Source organism: Zootoca vivipara, chromosome Z1, assembly GCF_965207765.1.
Source record: "Zootoca vivipara chromosome Z1, rZooViv2.hap1.1, whole genome shotgun sequence".
In the NCBI taxonomy this organism is placed as follows: Eukaryota; Metazoa; Chordata; class Lepidosauria; order Squamata; family Lacertidae; genus Zootoca; species Zootoca vivipara.
In genome coordinates this window covers 35,954,559-35,971,151 of record NC_142583.1, presented here as the reverse complement: position 1 = coordinate 35,971,151, position 16,593 = coordinate 35,954,559, and the positions used below count along the sequence as shown (strand labels likewise).

Here is a 16,593-nt window from a genome sequence, read left to right as displayed (position 1 = left end):
CCCACCTCTCCTAGGAATCATAGAGCTGTAGAGTTGGGAGAGAACCTGAGAGTCATCAATCCCCTGCAATGCAGGAATCTCAACTAAAGCATCCATGACAGACAGCCCCCAACCTCTGCTTAAAAACCTCCAAGGAAGGCCCACCACCTTCCAAAGGAGCCTTTTCCACTGTCAAACAGCTCTTGCCATCAGAAAGGTCTTCCTGATGTTTAGTTGGAATCTCAGCATCTAAAGACAACCCTTTTTAGGGAAGTTCCCGGGTGAAACAAGGCTCTTCCTTGTTTTTGCCGCAGGCAACTGAATCCACCGAAGTCCTCTGGGAGGGCGGGAAAGGAAAAACCACACACAGCACAGCCTTCGCTTTCCGTTCCCACTGGCAAGCCGCAATTCGAAGTGGAGCAGCCTTAAAGGGCACGGCACGCTATTCTACTTCTGCGCATTGGTTGCCCTACACAACCGGAGAAGCTCCCCCTTTTTTCCACTAGGTCTGCAGCCGCGGCCCGCTTGTCGCAGGCGAGAAGCGGGAGGGGGGGGGGGCGGCGGGGGAAGACCGGCCGAGAAACTCGACGACAGGCCCGGATGCTGTTGCCATGGTGACAGCAACGTGGAAGCCTAGAGCGGCCGCTTTGAAGGTTACAGAGCGGCAAGCGGACGCTCTACTTCCGGCCAGGCAGTTCCGGTTGGTGCAGCCGTTCAGGGAGGGAAGGAGGGCGGGGAGGGGGGTGAGGGAGAGAGAGCGAGAGGCTGCAGTAACCGGCGCCCGTTTTCTCGCGAGCCCTTTCCGTTTAAGCTGCTCGGCCGTGTTTCCGTGGCTTTTGCGGGGGGAGCAGCTGGAAGCAGCCGAGCTTGAAGGCAAGTGAGGGAGGGAGGAGGAGAAGAAGAAGGGTGTGGTGGGTGGTTACTGTGGGCAGAGGGTGGCGAAGAAATTAGCGCCGTGGCCCCCTCTCCCCAAAAAACCTCCCCTCAGACAGGACCGACGCGGAGCCCTCAGCGTCTCCCTCGCCGAAGCCCTTCTCGTTCCGCAGCCGCCTCTCCCGTTACTCCGCTCCTTCCTCCTCGCCCGCGGCGCCAGGCCGGTGTTCTTGGCCTGCCTCCTGCGGCGGCCCCGGAGCTTCAGCCGGGGCCTAGGCCACGTATAAGGGAAGGGCGTATTTCCCACCACCACCATTTCGCTCTTTCCCGGAAGAGACCGTTTCCTATCCGCTGCAGCTTGCCCGACAGGCAGTGGCTCAACAGGTGTTGCTTTATTTTTATTTATTTTTAAAATGTCACGGCACGGAGGTGTAGGATGATGCAGGAAGATTAGTTTCGCCTCGCAAACCTTCGCCTGTTAGGTAACAAATCCGCTTGGGAGGCCTGTCGGGAAGGGGATCCTGGTGCGCGCTCAAGGTTCCTGGTCTTTATCTCTTCTTGGGGGGTGGGGCAAATGGCAGGTGTAAAGCTGATGTGTTTGTGCCCAGGAGGAAGTACTTGTGCTTAGCGGAGAAATACAAACCTGCTCATGGAAAAACGCCTTTTTGGTTTTCTTCTCTTCCTCACTTTATTTAGACTTTTAAAAACACAAAATCTTTAGGTTCCTTGGTGCTCACACCCTTGACTTCCAAAAGTGAAGTTGCTGCTGCTTTGTTTTTGCTCAGGGGTTGTATTCTGGCCATGCACTCTTCTTTCTGCCCTGCTTCCCCAGAATCCATGACTCCCAGCCGTTTGGATGAGTTACTGTATGGATGAAAGGTTTGGGGCTGTGTTCACGCAAAGGTAGTTTTCTTCGTTGTGAAATGGAACTTGTAGTTCAGTACTGTCTGGGATTTAAAACTTGAATAGTTATGTCGTCTTATGAAGGAATTTAATACTGGAGCAGTTCTTAAAGATTGTTAGGATGGAAGTGACTTTTCTAAAGTCAGTAGGTGAAGCTGATGGTCAAGCTAGGAAATAGTCATCCATAGGAAACAGACATGGAATGGTTTCTGCAGGTACATTCAAAATACAGTGAGATGCACAGATGTGATTGCTGCTTAGTTGAATAATATACTCAGGTCTCTTCTTGCACTTTTTATACCACAGCATTCATCTTGCAGAGTATACTACTCTCTGTGTGTATTATACCAACTCTTTCTGGAAATGTGGTTTTTTCTGGTTTTATAGATGACTAGAATAAATAAAAACTAGGCAGCTAGTGTAAAAAGGAAGTAATGGCATATATATAGTCTGCCTTCTGCCATTAAGATACTGTTTTATTGAAGGAGATTGTTGGGGGTTTTATAGCATGCATATATTATGGGATCATAATGATTCATAATATGATATAGTTCTGAGATTACTGGTAAAAGAACAGGAATATTTTTAGTTTGCTCAATTGTGATTCCAGGTCCACAAATTGTGATTTGGCTTGGTAGCTAGTGAGACTTTATTTCTTTCTACGCCAAGAGGTGCTCTCCTTTTACACCCACTGACAAGGAAGGGGAGTTTCACAGAGAAGTGATGGGAAGAGGTACCGTGTTTCTCCGAAAATAAGACACCGTCTTATATTTATTTTTCCTCAAAAAAAGCACACTATGGCTTATTTTCAGGGGATGTCTTATATTTTTCCTCCTCCTCCTCCCGTGGCCGGCATTGCTGCTGCGCCTATCACTATGTCTTATTTTCGGGGTATGGCTTATATTCCTTGAATGCTTAAAAATCCTGCTATGGCTTATTTTATGACTGTGTCTTAAAATAGGAGAAACAGGGTATATACCAAATCCTCATCCAACCCATGATAAGATACTCAGGTGCTTCTTTAAGACAATGAACAGATGAGACTTGACTACTACATTAAGAGTTTCAGCATAACCTAAATGAAAACTTGGATGTGGCAGGCTGCATGAACTGTTTGATGGGTGGTACAACATGGTCAAGTTCATGTGTGCTCGCCCGCAAAATCCTGTTTCTGTCTACCTACTCATATTACATCCCACAAGTGGCAGACCTCGGGTGCCCTGTGCAACGCCAAAATTCAGCACATCCTTGCCTCTCGCCTTCCATTCTAAGTCATTGTTGTGGTTTCCCCTGTGGCACCCTCTCGGCTTGGCGCCCAGCACAGGTGAACCAATCACATTCTCTTCAATCCGCCTCTGACCACACCAGTTAGATGCAGGCTGGTGCTAACTGTGAAAGAAATGTTTCTATAAAATTTTACTTGCATAGTCAAACTTACTGGAAGTCTTCCCTGCACGTTTAATTTTCTGTTTACCACTAGTGTATTTGTGGGTTCTTGGCAGGTTAGAAAGGCATCATGTAAAACCACACTGTTAAACATGCTAATTTGCAGTGAACTTTGCTTAACTTCCTGAGTCCTAGGAAGCACAGCAATTAATGGTAACTACTTCCGCTTGTTTGAAAATGCTCTCCATTTTCTCTATTGTGATTGACACAATGTCTTTCATTATGAAGTGAAAGAGTTTGTTTAATATTAGTGTTAATTCAAGTTGATAACGTCCCCTTTACACATAAAGTAAAGGTCTTCAACCAAGACCTGATTTTTATTGTGTGTGTGTTTTTTTAGTTCAGTGTATAGTTTCTGAATTGACAGAAAAAGAGTGAGAAAGGGGCAGTGGGTTTAAAGAGGCCTAAAATGGTAAGGCCATATGGTCAGAGTCTTCAACAGCAACAGCAAAGAGTAAGAGCTGAATATGGGGTGAAACAGTGTGGGCTTCCCCACAGCCTGCATATCTGAAAAGAAAGGGGACTAGTGTTGTTCCTTGAGACTCAAATAATATTCAACAGTTATATAGTTTTTTCAAGTTTCTGAAGTGCTTCAAGTGCATAGTGCAATATCTGCTAATTATATTGTGCCAATATTAACTTTTTTGCAGGTGAGTTTATATACTTAAAATGGCGTTTTAAAGTTGTTAAAGGTTTGAAAAGTTTTAAGTGCTGTCTTTTTGCTATGTTAATGTAGCAAGATGTACATCAGTGTAATGTAATCCATGTGATTCAGTTTCACTATCTTACGTTCAGCGTGTTCTTGTGTGAGCTAGGTAATGTGGCCATGTGATGGAAATACTCTTAATTAGATACAGTATAAATAAAACATTCTAAATTGGTTTTGGGGGACGCAGGTGGCACTGTGGGTTAAACCACAGAGCCTAGAGCTTGCCAATCAGAAGGTTGGCGGTTCGAATCCCTGTGATGGGGTGAGCTCCTGTTGCTCGGTCCCAGCTCCTGCCAACCTAGCAGTTCGAAAGCACGTCAAAGTGCAAGTAGATAAATAGGTACCGCTACAGTGGGAAGGTAAACAGCATTTTTGTGTGCTGCTCTGGTTCGCCAGGAGCGGCTTTGTCATGCTGACCACATGACCTGGAAGCTGTACGCCGGCTCCCTCGGCCAATAATGCGAGATGAGCACCGCAACCCCAGAGTCGGTCACGACTGGACCTAATGGTCAGGGGTCCCTTTACCTTGACCTTAAATTGGTTTTAGTATTGAAATGATTCCTGTAGTGGACAGGTCCATTGCTTTTAGTGGGTCTACTCTTGAGTATAACTAAGGGTTGGAATCCTAACCTCACATGTCTGAATGTAAGCCCCATTGAATTCAGTGAATTCATAACTTACTTCAAAAAAGACATGGCTAGGATTGTAGCCTTAGTTGGATAGTGCCTTTAGTATTTAGACCTAGAGATGCTCTAGGTCTCTTGAGTTTAGTTGTAAGTAGGCACTGAAGGCATCAGCAGTCAGTCTTCCTGTTCCCCTCTATAACTTTCCTACAGAGTTACTGTTTGTTCAGCATTCAGTTTTGGCAGGGAAATAGGAAAACTTTGGTTTAGGGGAGGTTTTTTAATCAGGAAAAGTGGGAGCATGCAAATATTAAACAAGAAAGTATAGTACGCAGCATAGTCTTCTGCAACTCCCAAAATATTATTCTTGTTTAGGGATCTAATCGTTCTGGAACAGGAGCCTTAATAGCACTAGTCAGGGCTTGATTGATGAGGATTGTAAATTGTGGCATAAAGGAATACTTCTTTCTTTCTTTTCCACCTTCCTATAACATTTTCCTGTTGTGCTGTGTAATGCTAAAAGATTTGAGTGGACTATCATCAACAAACATGATCAATTTGCTGTGTATCAGAGTGGTAGAGATGAAGACTCTGCATTTTTAAAGGAGATGACCTAATTCATATCTCCCAGGCTTAAACATGAATTGGAACATAATTTTGCAGTACAGTTTCTGGTTCATAATGTCCCAGCATGTGTTTAAAAATGCATTTTAGGATAGAAAGTTTAGGAATATGTACATTGAGATAAAATTCATACTTAAATATCAATATTTGTATGGACTTCTTTTTTAAATCAGATTAATGTGGAGATAGGACTGACCATACTTAAGAGTAAATGAATGTAAAATTGACCCAGGTCACATGGACTGATCTATCCATCGCTAAAAAGCAGAGGGGGAGGTTTCTGGAGAGGGAAAGAAAAAGAGTAGTAGTTCTGCTCTTCCTCCACCTGAAGCCTCCCTGTATAGTTTGGAGAAGAGCTTTATTTTAACCTCATGACAATCTTCTCTTTGACTTTAATCCTCCTAATTAATCCCAATTATAGAACGTTGAGAACTGTTACAAGATCACCCAGAACCATTTCCCTTTTTTTTCTAATAACACTGAACATTCTGTATCTCAACTGCCTTCAGTATTCTATAGGTCCTGGAGATTAAGGATTAGGTTCCTCTGGGGGCTTCCTCCCTTACAACTAAATGCATTTCTGCAAACCTAAAAAATCCCTTGCTATGAAGAAAGTACTGTCCATTTTTTAGATTTCCCCATTTCAGTTCCAAACAGATACTGTAGTCATGAAGCTATGCAGGTTTGATTGTCGTGTGACCGCTGATGTGTATGCAGGTTTTGGCACCGGAAAGGGAGCAGGGGCAGGGTTAGGGTTAAATGTGCATAAATTGTAAATTACCTGTATCTAAAATATTGTGGTGGTTATCTAATACTGAAAAAGGTTATCAGGTGCTGGTATACAGCATTTTGACCTTGAGTTTCTTGTGTTAGTCTCAGCATTTTGATCTGTAGGTAGAACTAATAGTAATTTGTTTTTAGATTGCTTGGGAACATTTGTATTTTTTAGTTAGTACGGTAGTTCTAGTTTAGCTGAGGGAGCCCTTAACTATTCTCTTGTTGTTCTGTCCCTTGTGTTATGAAAAAGAGTAGAAGTAATTTACATTTCATGATATTTGCTAGTTAACGAAAAGTCTACTGAATTTGGATACATATAGTTGGAAAGGTTTGTAAATATCTTGAAGGAACTTCCTTAAAGCACATAATTACTTAGTTAGTTAGAAGAACTCAATGCATGCTCAACTTATTTCACTTTCAGGTATGTCAGAAAACAGCAAGAATCCAGAAACTGTTGATGAACTTCACCAGGCTCCAGAAGAACTCCAGTCTGACTCTGAGGTGATTGGGTGATACAAGTGGTTTAGCTATTTAAAATCAACCAATCCAGTAACAGGCTCAGACTGGGGGGGAAATTGAACCAATCTCTGTTTTAATTGTTCTTGATTATAACAGAATATTATTTGTCAAATTCAGAATATGATTAACTGAAAACAAATTAATGTTTACATTTGATTTTGTATTGCCCCATTAAACAGCAAAGTATTCTGTCAGAATGAGGATTTTTATAGATAACCTTGCAAGTGTTTTTGTTGTCCCTCAGCCTCATTTTTGTCCCCACAGGTTTTTTGGTAGTTGGGGCCACCTGGTGCTTTTTCAGGAAAGACACACATGACAGACCTCTGTGAACATATTGATCCAGATTCTTGTGTGTTTATAGATAAATAATAATAAGATAGAATCACAGATGCTAGATGGTTTGATAAGTCTTTCATCACTATACCCTGGTACATCAGATCTCATAATAATCCCCCTCCCCCCTATGCCCACTGCTGTTCTTTGGCAAAATCTCGCTGAAAAGCATGCACTTGGCCAGGTAGAAAACAGGAGAGATAACATACCAATCTTGGATGTTTGCATCCTCCTAATATGGATCTTTGGCTACCAGTTATTTTGAGATTGAAAACGTTTCCTAGTCTCATCCCGAATTTGAGAGACTGTTAGTTTCAGCTTTTGTTGTAAGGGCACAGCTTCCCCTTTTCGGGTAAGTAACTTATTTGGTGCTTGAGTAACTTCTTGCAAAGTGTCCTATTAAGATGTGGAAAACAAGAAAATGGCCAAATCCTGCTCTTAAGTCTGTCCTTGAACAGCTACAACTGGTACAGAATGCTCCAGGCCACTTTCAGGTGATTATTATATCCAGTTGTTGCTGCATCAGTTGTGCTGGTTGTATCCTAGGATAAGGGCAGAGCCTTATTGGTTGTGTACTATGGCAAGCTCTCCATAGTGCAGTCCACCAGAGCTTACACCTGCATCTTTTAGAACAGTTGTGGGAAGTTCTGTTTTTCTGTAAGGGGCCATACTCCCACTTGGTGCTGATCTCTTGGCAGCTGCATGTCAGTAGTGGGCAGGGACATTTTCTTTCTGGAATGACTCAATCAAGAGAAACACAAACATCAGGGGAAGGTGGTTGCAACTACCAGAGTCTCTAATGAATTGCTTTTTAACTTGTAAACTGCTTCACATGATGGTTGACTGGGAACATTGGAGGAAGAGTCTATACCAGGCATCCCCAAACTTCAGCCCTCCAGATGTTTTGGACTACAATTTCCATCTTCCCCGACCACTGGTCCTGTTAGCTAGGGATCATGGGAGTTGTAGGCCAAAACATCTGGAGGGCCGCAGTTTGGGGATGCCTGGTCTATACATTGTAAAGAACCCTGTGAGTAGTGGCCACTCGGTGTTGGGAGTACAGGCTTGGCTTTGTTTTATCTCAAAATGCAGCTTGTCCCCATAGGAAGGAAGTGTAGCCATTCATTTAGGTGGGAAAAATGGACACCACTAGGTCAGCGGCAAAGCATGTCTCTGGTGAGTGCCCAAGGTGAGAAGGGAGAGAAGTCGGCCTGGCTGAATGTGGAGCACAAAAATATTCCATGCTGCTTTCAGTCTAGCAGGGGTTCGGTCCATCAAAGTACGACATTATGCATGGTCAGCCAGTGAACTTCATGACTGAGTGGGGATTGGAATCCTGGTCTCCTTGGTCCTAAAGCGACTTGCTAACCACTACACTACATAAGTGTGTTTGGGATTGAAGCCAGTTCCATTGGACTCAGTGGGGCTTACTTCTGAATAGACATGTGCTGGCTGCAAATGAAAGATGATGATGATGATGATAAAGATAGATATAATAAAGTTGTATACTGCTCTATACCTGCATGTCTCAGGGCAGTTCACAGGATAAAATTACAATATAAAAACACAACAAAACCCCCTTTCCAGCCAGTAGAGAAACAAAGTGAGATCTGATAGGAAGGGTAGGAAACTCATTCCTTCTTTCAGAAGTTCACTCAGCTTTCATGCTCACTGCCGAGGAAGATAAACCCCTTCCTCTGCAGCCATCTCAGAAACTACCAAAGGAGGGGCAGAGCAATTTGTCTTCCTTAAGCTCACCTGGCATCCCTCACAGCACATGTGTTGCAGACCAGATTAAAAGTATGTGGAGGGGGATGAAGAGACTGCAGGCTACATAGGAATGTGCCATCGGTAAGTTTTTATATTGAGTCAGACTTCAGTACAATTTGGTGGTGTCTCCCTTTGGCTTTGAGAAATCAGGGAACACAACCCTATATAAGAAAGACTTGTGATATAAAAGTATTTAAAATAATCATAGCTGGTTAAATTTTGACCTGACATGTGATTTCGGGCATTTTGTGTTTAGGCTTCTTAAATTTTAGAACATGGTGCTATTGTGCTGAATTGTATAGCTGTAGGCTCAAAGACTACTTGTAACTCCAGAGTCGTATAATACATTGTAGATTTTATAGCGTGTACTAAAGTTTTATGAAGTGTCTTTTAATTTGTATTGAGAAACTTTTTATTGATTTTTTTTTTGCATAGAGCAATGCTTTTGATTACATCATGGGAAAAGTGTTACACCTACGGATAGTGATGCAATAATACTTTATTCCCTAGCATGAACATAGGATTGCATGTTGTTGGCAGGTGCTGTCTGTTTTATCCTTACAACAATCCTGTGAATTAGATTAGGCTGAGAGACTATGACTGGCCCAAGGTCATGTAGAGAGCTTCAAAGCCAACTGGGGATTTGAAACCAACTGCAGTGGGTAAGGATTTTGTTAGCATATACTGTACAATGGTACCTCGGGTTACGTACCTGATTCGTTCCGGGGTCTAGTACGTAACCCGAAAAATACGTAACCCAAACAACTGCAAAAGCGCACGTCTGCACATGCGCGCACAGTGAACCCGAAAGTAAACGCTTCCGGGTCCACCGAGTATGTAACTCGGAAAGTACGCAACCCGAAAAGTATGTAACCCGAGGTACGACTGTACTATGAAATCATGGTTCAGCATCAAGTAAACAGACTAGTAGAGGCAACAGAGGGGAGTGCCTTGGGAACTATTAAGTAGCATACATCAAACCATAGTTTGGTTAAAACTATGGTTTAATGTGATGCGCAAACCATGCCATTGCTTTAAGAACTGAATGCTACATTTAATTGATGCGACCTGATCTGTGGCAAGGCGGGTCTGCTTGGATGACTATTGCAATATGTCATAAATTGTAATTTACAGTTTACCCTTACCAGGCTTAACTAATCCAGCTAGTGTCTTAGCACTTTCAGCACTGGTCACTCTGCATCGTGTACACTGTGGTGACTTGATTGGTTCAGGCTTTTGCCACATAGTCATGTGGACTCTTCGTTGGGTCTTTCCACAATCTAATACAGGCATCCCCAAACTTCGGCCCTCCAGATGTTTTGGACTACAGTTCCCATCTTCCTCGACCACTGGTCCTGTTAGCTAGGGATCGTGGGAGTTGTAGGCCAAAACATCTGGAGGGCCGCAGTTTGGGGATGCCTGATCTAATAAAACCCAGAAGATGCAGAAAGATACACTAGCCATGGGGCATATGCCATTTTGCAAAGATGAGCTAAAGTTATAGATAATAGCTATGTAGTGTTTTCATATTACCTTACACGTGTGCATTAGCCTTTTGATCTGCGTTCAATACCTTATAAAAACAGATGCCATAGTTACATGAGTTTTGACTAATAAATTTGCAGGTGTTGTGTGAAAGAGGAAACAATTTGCCTGTAAACTATTCAGCTGTTTACAGTATCAAAATTGTACATCTGCTCAGATTAAATATATAACCTATTATAATACTCCAGAGTTCATGTGGGAACACCATGGGAGGTATGTGAACAGCCCTTGGTTGGTCTTAGTCTTATGTACACTTCTATAGAGAAACTGGGCAAACTAGAGTTTTACCTGGCACTGTGACAATCAGGTGCTTGATCAGATGCACTCACCAGCCTTACAGGCATTAATATTTGAGGCTGCACAACAAAAGGTAGATGACTCATAGGCGGTGCAGTTCTCTTAAGTCCTTCTGTGAGCATCTTTTGATAACTGAAAAGGGTTGCCATGTACCAAAGTAAATATAAATATTATGCTGTTTGGTAATGTTAAGTGTCAAGAATATTTAATGTACTGTGACTTGGAGGCAGAAATTACTGTGTGGGCCATCAATTGTTTTTATGTGTGTCTAGCACTGGGGTGGGAGCAGACTGACCTGAACAAAGGGTACTTGATCTACTACTTGCTTTTTGTTTAGGAGACTGAATAATTTAATAAGCTATGTTTCATGGGATCAGTGTGTTAGGATCTGCAAATATCCTCTTTGTGGTTCAGTGAAATGTGGTAGTTTAGTGAAATAGCTAAACATTTAATATTAATATCATTTTTATAACACTCAACATATAACACTCAACATATTTCTCTTCAAACTATAGGATTGTTCAATGGCTGAAGAATCTCCAAAAAATTCAGCAGCAGAGATTTCTGTGACAAGTAATGGAGAACTTGAAGATACACATGAGCACAACTATAACAGGGTATGATGCATAACTAAGCAGTTTAACAATATGTATAATAGCAATGGTTTTTAGTGTTTGAGTTTAATATATTTTCTCACCTAGTGGCTCAATAATTTTCTTGGGGAATGTTACTTTTTGAATGATGAATTCGCACATATTTAGATCAGTTCAGAGTGGGGTTTTGCTATTGCTGTTAGTGTTTTTTTAAAAACTATTTTTGCTTTAAAAATGATTTTTGCTTAAAAAAATAGAATTTGTGGTACTGTAAGTTGCCTAATGGCATTTTGCATTGGGCAACACATGTATTAATATTAATTAATGATAATCAATAATGATATAAGTATAGTGTAAATTAAATCCCTGAGCATTTCACCAATAATCAAATTATTGGTAAAATCAAATGCCTGGAGCAAGCAAATTATAGGAGGAAAGTATTGCCTAGATTAGTCTAATGTTCTCCTGCTTGGAGAAGGCTTGCCAGCCTTTTGTCTAGAGATGACTACTGTATAGGTTTTATACTTTCAAATCACAAGATATGTTGCAAATAACTCCATAAAAGTAATAAAACATAGAAGAGTAAGATGCTGTAATGGTTTGATTTCTTGCAGTTAAAGTTATTTGTAGATTTCATTTAATATTTTCTAGAGTATAATTTGTCCTGATTGTTGGGAATAAGGAAAGTCCAATATGCAGGTGAATAAATCAGATAATCTGAGAACGTATTAGACTGCTAGACTATTCAAGTCTTACTCCAACTTTAGTTGTATTTTGAAACATTAGCTTTCTGGGACTTAAAAAATACTTCATTTCTTCTATCAAGTTGTGGTGACTAGGAATTTTGCTTAGGTAAGTAGGGCTTGTTAATACAGGCAGGATGAGAATATGTGCCTGCAAGTACATGAGGCACAAGGCTTCCCAACCTCAAGCCACAAAGGGATGGGGAGGAGAGCAAGAGCTACATGCCTCAGCCACCACCCAACCATAAACATCTCCCTTCCAGCACCAGACTCACGGGACCAGCATGTTTTGCAAGCAAAGTAGGAATGTGCTGCCACCTCCCTCCAGCAGCCCGTTGGTTATGATTGCTATTTGAAATAGCATTCCATTGATACTAACTGATGGGATCATGATGTTGTGTCAGTTTGAACTTGAGGATTCTGTCTTAACTGCTTTGTGAATCAGACAATTAATGTAGCTGCAGTGATTTGAGAGAACAGGAGGAAGAAGAATTCTAAGTATTGCTTTCTTTGCTGAGAGTGATAGGGGAGGTGTGGGAGCAAGTGGTGGTGGGATAACTGTAAATGGCAGGATAGCAGAGTGTAGTGGCAGTCCTAGATGTTTGCTCAGATGTAAGCCCCCATTGACTTCAGTGTAACTCCCATGTAAGTGAGTATGGAGTTGCAGCCTGAATTCTGAAGGTTTGTTATTGATGCGAAGGATGCAAAAAGGTTTGTCTAGGTGGCCATGGAGAGGCTGATCAAAGTAATAAGTGATGAAAATCAGTGCTGAGGGTGTATAAATCTTTTGCATATGTGTCCTTGTTTTGCATGCTTTCTTTGGAGTTAATTATTTTTAACTTTCTTAGAATGTTTTCTGTGTTACTCCTTTTTGCAAAGAGCACCTTTTTCTGGCTGCAGGAGACCTACAAATATGGTGTGTGTTGGTTATTAGGGATTATCTTCTGGACATGTAAAACTATCATGCTCCCGTTAAAATTATCCATAAGCAGGCTTTGTTGGCATCCATTGTTGGCTTATTTACAAGGCTGACATTGTTAAGTGAAATATTCTTGCCAGCTGAAATGCCCCTATTCTTTGAGTGTTTTTAAATACGGATTACTATTGTAAAATAAACACTGCATGAATAAAATGAAATTGTAACATACTTTTGTGTCCACTAGGGGCTGCTCTGGTATAGGCTGTGTGGTTTGAGGGATAACCTCTTTCAGACTTGAAAAAAATCATATATTTTATACCTGGCTGGTTGGCTGTGCCCACAAAATGTTTGTAGAATCATCTGCTGCCTCTGTAAAAGTAGGAGAGCATTTTCAACAACTATTGAGGGAGATCAGATCTATTAATTTTCAGAGGGGAAGGAATGTACCAATATGAGAGGATGTGGCAGAGCGTTTACCAGTTTATTTAAATATTTTAAAAAGCTTTGCTACCACTTCATGTCAGTGGAGCTGCAATTTGCAGCCTAGCAGAGTTGCAATATGCTGCTACAGAATGGATCTATGGAAATAATGGGGGCAGCCCTTCCCATTGTGTCATTCTGTGTAGGACAGGGGTCAGCAAACTTTTTCAGCAGGGGGCCAGTCCACTGTCCCTCAGACCTTGTGGGGGGCTGGACTATATTTTGGAAAAGGAAAAAAAGAAAAAGAAAAGAATGAATTCCTATGCCCCACAAATAACCCAGAGATGCATTTTAAATAAAAGCACACATTCTACTCATGTAAAAACATGCTGATTCCCGGACCATCTGCAGGCCGGATTGAGAAGGCGATTGGGCCAGATCCGGCCCCTGGGCCTTAGGTTGCCTACCCATTGTGTAGGATGTTACAATGCTGCTGCTGCTGCTGCTGCTGCTACTACCACCACCACTACTACTACTACTACTAAAAACGGCACCAAGGCTTTTGATTAAAGGAAATCATTATTGCCTGTCTGTCAGAAGGATTTCCTAAACACAACTCCATGTTGCTCCTAAGTCCCTTGCATAGCTAAAGTAATAGAAATTAATTGCTGCAAACTTGTATTAAAAGATCAGCTGTGTTCAGAGCTGATGAGATTAAGGTATTTAATTATTTAGACAGTGCATTGGAAAACAATAGCTCTTACCATCAGAAAGTTTTTTCTGATGTTTTAGTCGGAATCCTCTTATCACTTTGTTAAACTGGAAGCTATAAAAGGCTTTCAGAATCTGTTCTTGAGTAATGCTGAATAGACGGCATTATCACATTAATTGCTGGAGTTCAAATGGAAGAAAGTATATGCACCCTTGAGTTCATTACTGGTAGCCCATTAAATGGAGTGGCTGGCTGGCAGGTCCCTCTTAACTACTCTTTAGGACAGGAAACCCAGCAGACTAAATTATTCTGCAGGACACACAGTAAAGTTACTGCCTTATGCTGTATAAATAGTGTCAGGAAATTATCTTTGTCATTTCAATGCTTGCATCACTCATCTTTGCTCATTTGGGAGCACTTGACATATTAGCACTTCTAGGTGTGCCCCACAGAGGAGGAGAAATATTGCAGGGGTGGTGGTGGAAGGGGGTTTCATATGCCTGGTGTGTAGGGCAGACTTTCCAATAACTAATTCTGCACTGTGATTGGGTTTTGCCCCCTTTTCAAAATTGGTTTTGGTCTAGGTTACTCGTTTAGTAACTCAAAGCTTCACAGCTGCCAAAAATGCAAGTTCCTGCAGATTTTCTGACATGAGACTTTAGCTCCTAAACTCATTTTCTAAAGTTGTCAGAGCTGTAGGGCAGCACACTTCAGCCTCTGACATTGGCATGGGGTCCAAGGACCCCCTGGGAAACTCCTTGCCTCCGCAGAAGTCAACTTGGATCCATCAGCCCCCAAAGGAGCAGCTACATGAATCTTGCTTCCCCTTCATCAGCCCCAGCCCCAGTTCTTCCCTCCCTATTTGTAAAAGCATTGTTTAGAGTATAGGATGTTAATTTCCCTTCTTTTTTGTTCTATGAGTTTAAGGAGTTTTTTTGCTCCTGTTTGTAGTGTGATGAGAGGGTCGTAATTTTTGTTCTAATTTACCAATTTTGGAGGAGGCTTGTTTTTTTAAGTGATGCTCTCTCCTTTATGCAGGCTCCTCTGGTGACCACTTTCATTGTGTCCCAGAGGAGGGGGTTATTATGTCGCCCACATCATTGTCCTTAAAGTAGCTTTGGAGAGTTTTCAAGAGACTCTCTCTAGCTAGTTGGTTTGTGATTAGGATGGGGCTGAAGGACCATGATAGGGTTGTTTGTGTTTCCTCTCCTATTTTGAGAGTAACTTCTACTGGGGTGTGGTCTGTGATTTTAATGTTACCAATGTTTGTTGTTTCTACCACGGGGATCAGGCCTTGTGTGAGCTGAATGCTGTCCAGTCTGGACATTGTGCCATGGCGTTCAAACTGGAATGTGTGACTGGTGTCTCCTAGGTTCTTTTCTCCCTGGATGTCATAAAGGCCTCTGTTTCTTTGAATTTTCAGTAGTTTGTACGAGTCTCTAATTGTTTGGGGTTGTAGGATGGATGTCTTTTAGGGAGGTGCCTCTCATATTTAGGTTGAGGTCATCTCCTAGGATTGCTTCCCCTTTGGAGAAGGAGAGGAATTTGCTTAGTGTCTTTTGGATGAACTCCAGTTGTTTTGTGTTTGGGGCATTTATGGATCCATTTGTCAGTTTAGTTTTCCCATCTAGTACCCCTTTAGCAAAAATAAATCTGCCTTTTACGTAGCACTGTTGTGGCTTTAAAATTTAGGTCTCTACTGAGTAGTATGAGTACCCCACGGACCTTACCTGAGCCAGGGGCGACTCATTGTTGATTGAAGCAGGGTTCGCTCAGGAGTTTGCTTCCTTTGAGTGAGTTGTGTATTTCCTGTAGGAAGGCAATGTGTGGTTTCATTGTGCTTACATACGGGGTGATGTGTTTTCTTTTGATAGGGTTTCCCAGTCCCCTCAAGTTTAGTACAATTGGTTTAAGCTAGCCATTTTGCATGTCTATTATATGTGAGGTCTTCCTGCCAACCCGTCTGGGTTGTCCTGTGTGTATCTCCCCTTACATTGTCTATCAAACCTAGAGTGTTGAGCTGACATATAGTGTGGGAGAAGGGGAGTTAGAGTTAGAAATGGGCTGAATGGGGGGAATAGATTATAGAGCAGGGGTCAGCAACCTTTTTCAGCCGTGGGCCAGTCCACTGTCCCTCAGACCATGTATGTGGTGGGCCGGACTATATTTTGAAAAAATAATAATGAAGGCATTCCTATGCCACACAAATAACCCAGAGATGCATTTTAAATAATAGTACACATTCTGCTCATGTAAAAACACCAGGCAGGCCCCACAAATAACCCAGAGATGGATTTTAAATAAAAGGACACATTCTACTCATGTAAAAACATGCTGATTCCTGGACCGTCCGTGGGCCGGATTGAGAAGGTGATTGGGCCGCGACCCGCCCATGGGCCTTAGGTTGCCTACCTCTGTTATAGAGGGTAGCCTGTATGTAGTTATATAGGTGTTTGTTTGGAGTAGCTTGGACCATTTGGCTTCCAGCCTCTTGTTCCGGTCACCCATATTAACAACAGTTAAAGCTACAGACAGCTGGGGATAGGCATCATTCAGTTTTATGTTTCTTTTTGGATTTTGGTCATTGTCAACTCTGCATTTCAAAGAGTTGCCAGTGAATTACATTAAAGTGGCAAAACGTTGGTGAGAGAGCTGTCTATAGAGCAGGTTCCCTATTCCAACCAGGCCTTGAAAAAGTTACAGAGACTACATGTTTTTTAAATCCTTTTAAAGCATCAGGCTCTAAATCGAGATATGGGTAGGCTTTTGGCATGGTTTTTTGTGCCTATTATGGTCATTAACATTGTG

The 16,593-nt window shown here is 42.0% G+C and overlaps 1 protein-coding gene across 11 annotated transcripts in view; it reads left to right on the top strand.

Moving 5' to 3' along the window:
- The first annotated feature begins 672 nt into the window (after positions 1–672).
- Positions 673–16,593, top strand: part of ARFIP1 (ARF interacting protein 1) — a 35,299-nt gene continuing 19,378 nt past the window's right edge. For 2 of the 11 annotated variants that reach the window (XM_088660250.1, XM_088660246.1), the window contains exons 1-4: positions 673–852; positions 6,356–6,435; positions 9,097–9,218; positions 10,914–11,015. In XM_088660250.1, the coding sequence (XP_088516376.1) occupies positions 10,923–11,015 (93 nt within the window). In that variant the 5' untranslated portion in view covers positions 673–852; positions 6,356–6,435; positions 9,097–9,218; positions 10,914–10,922. Of the gene's footprint in view, positions 1,237–6,355; positions 6,436–9,096; positions 9,219–10,913; positions 11,016–16,593 lie in introns of all 11 variants that reach the window. The other 9 variants (XM_088660245.1, XM_035112049.3, XM_088660247.1 and 6 more) reach the window with 5 other exon arrangements.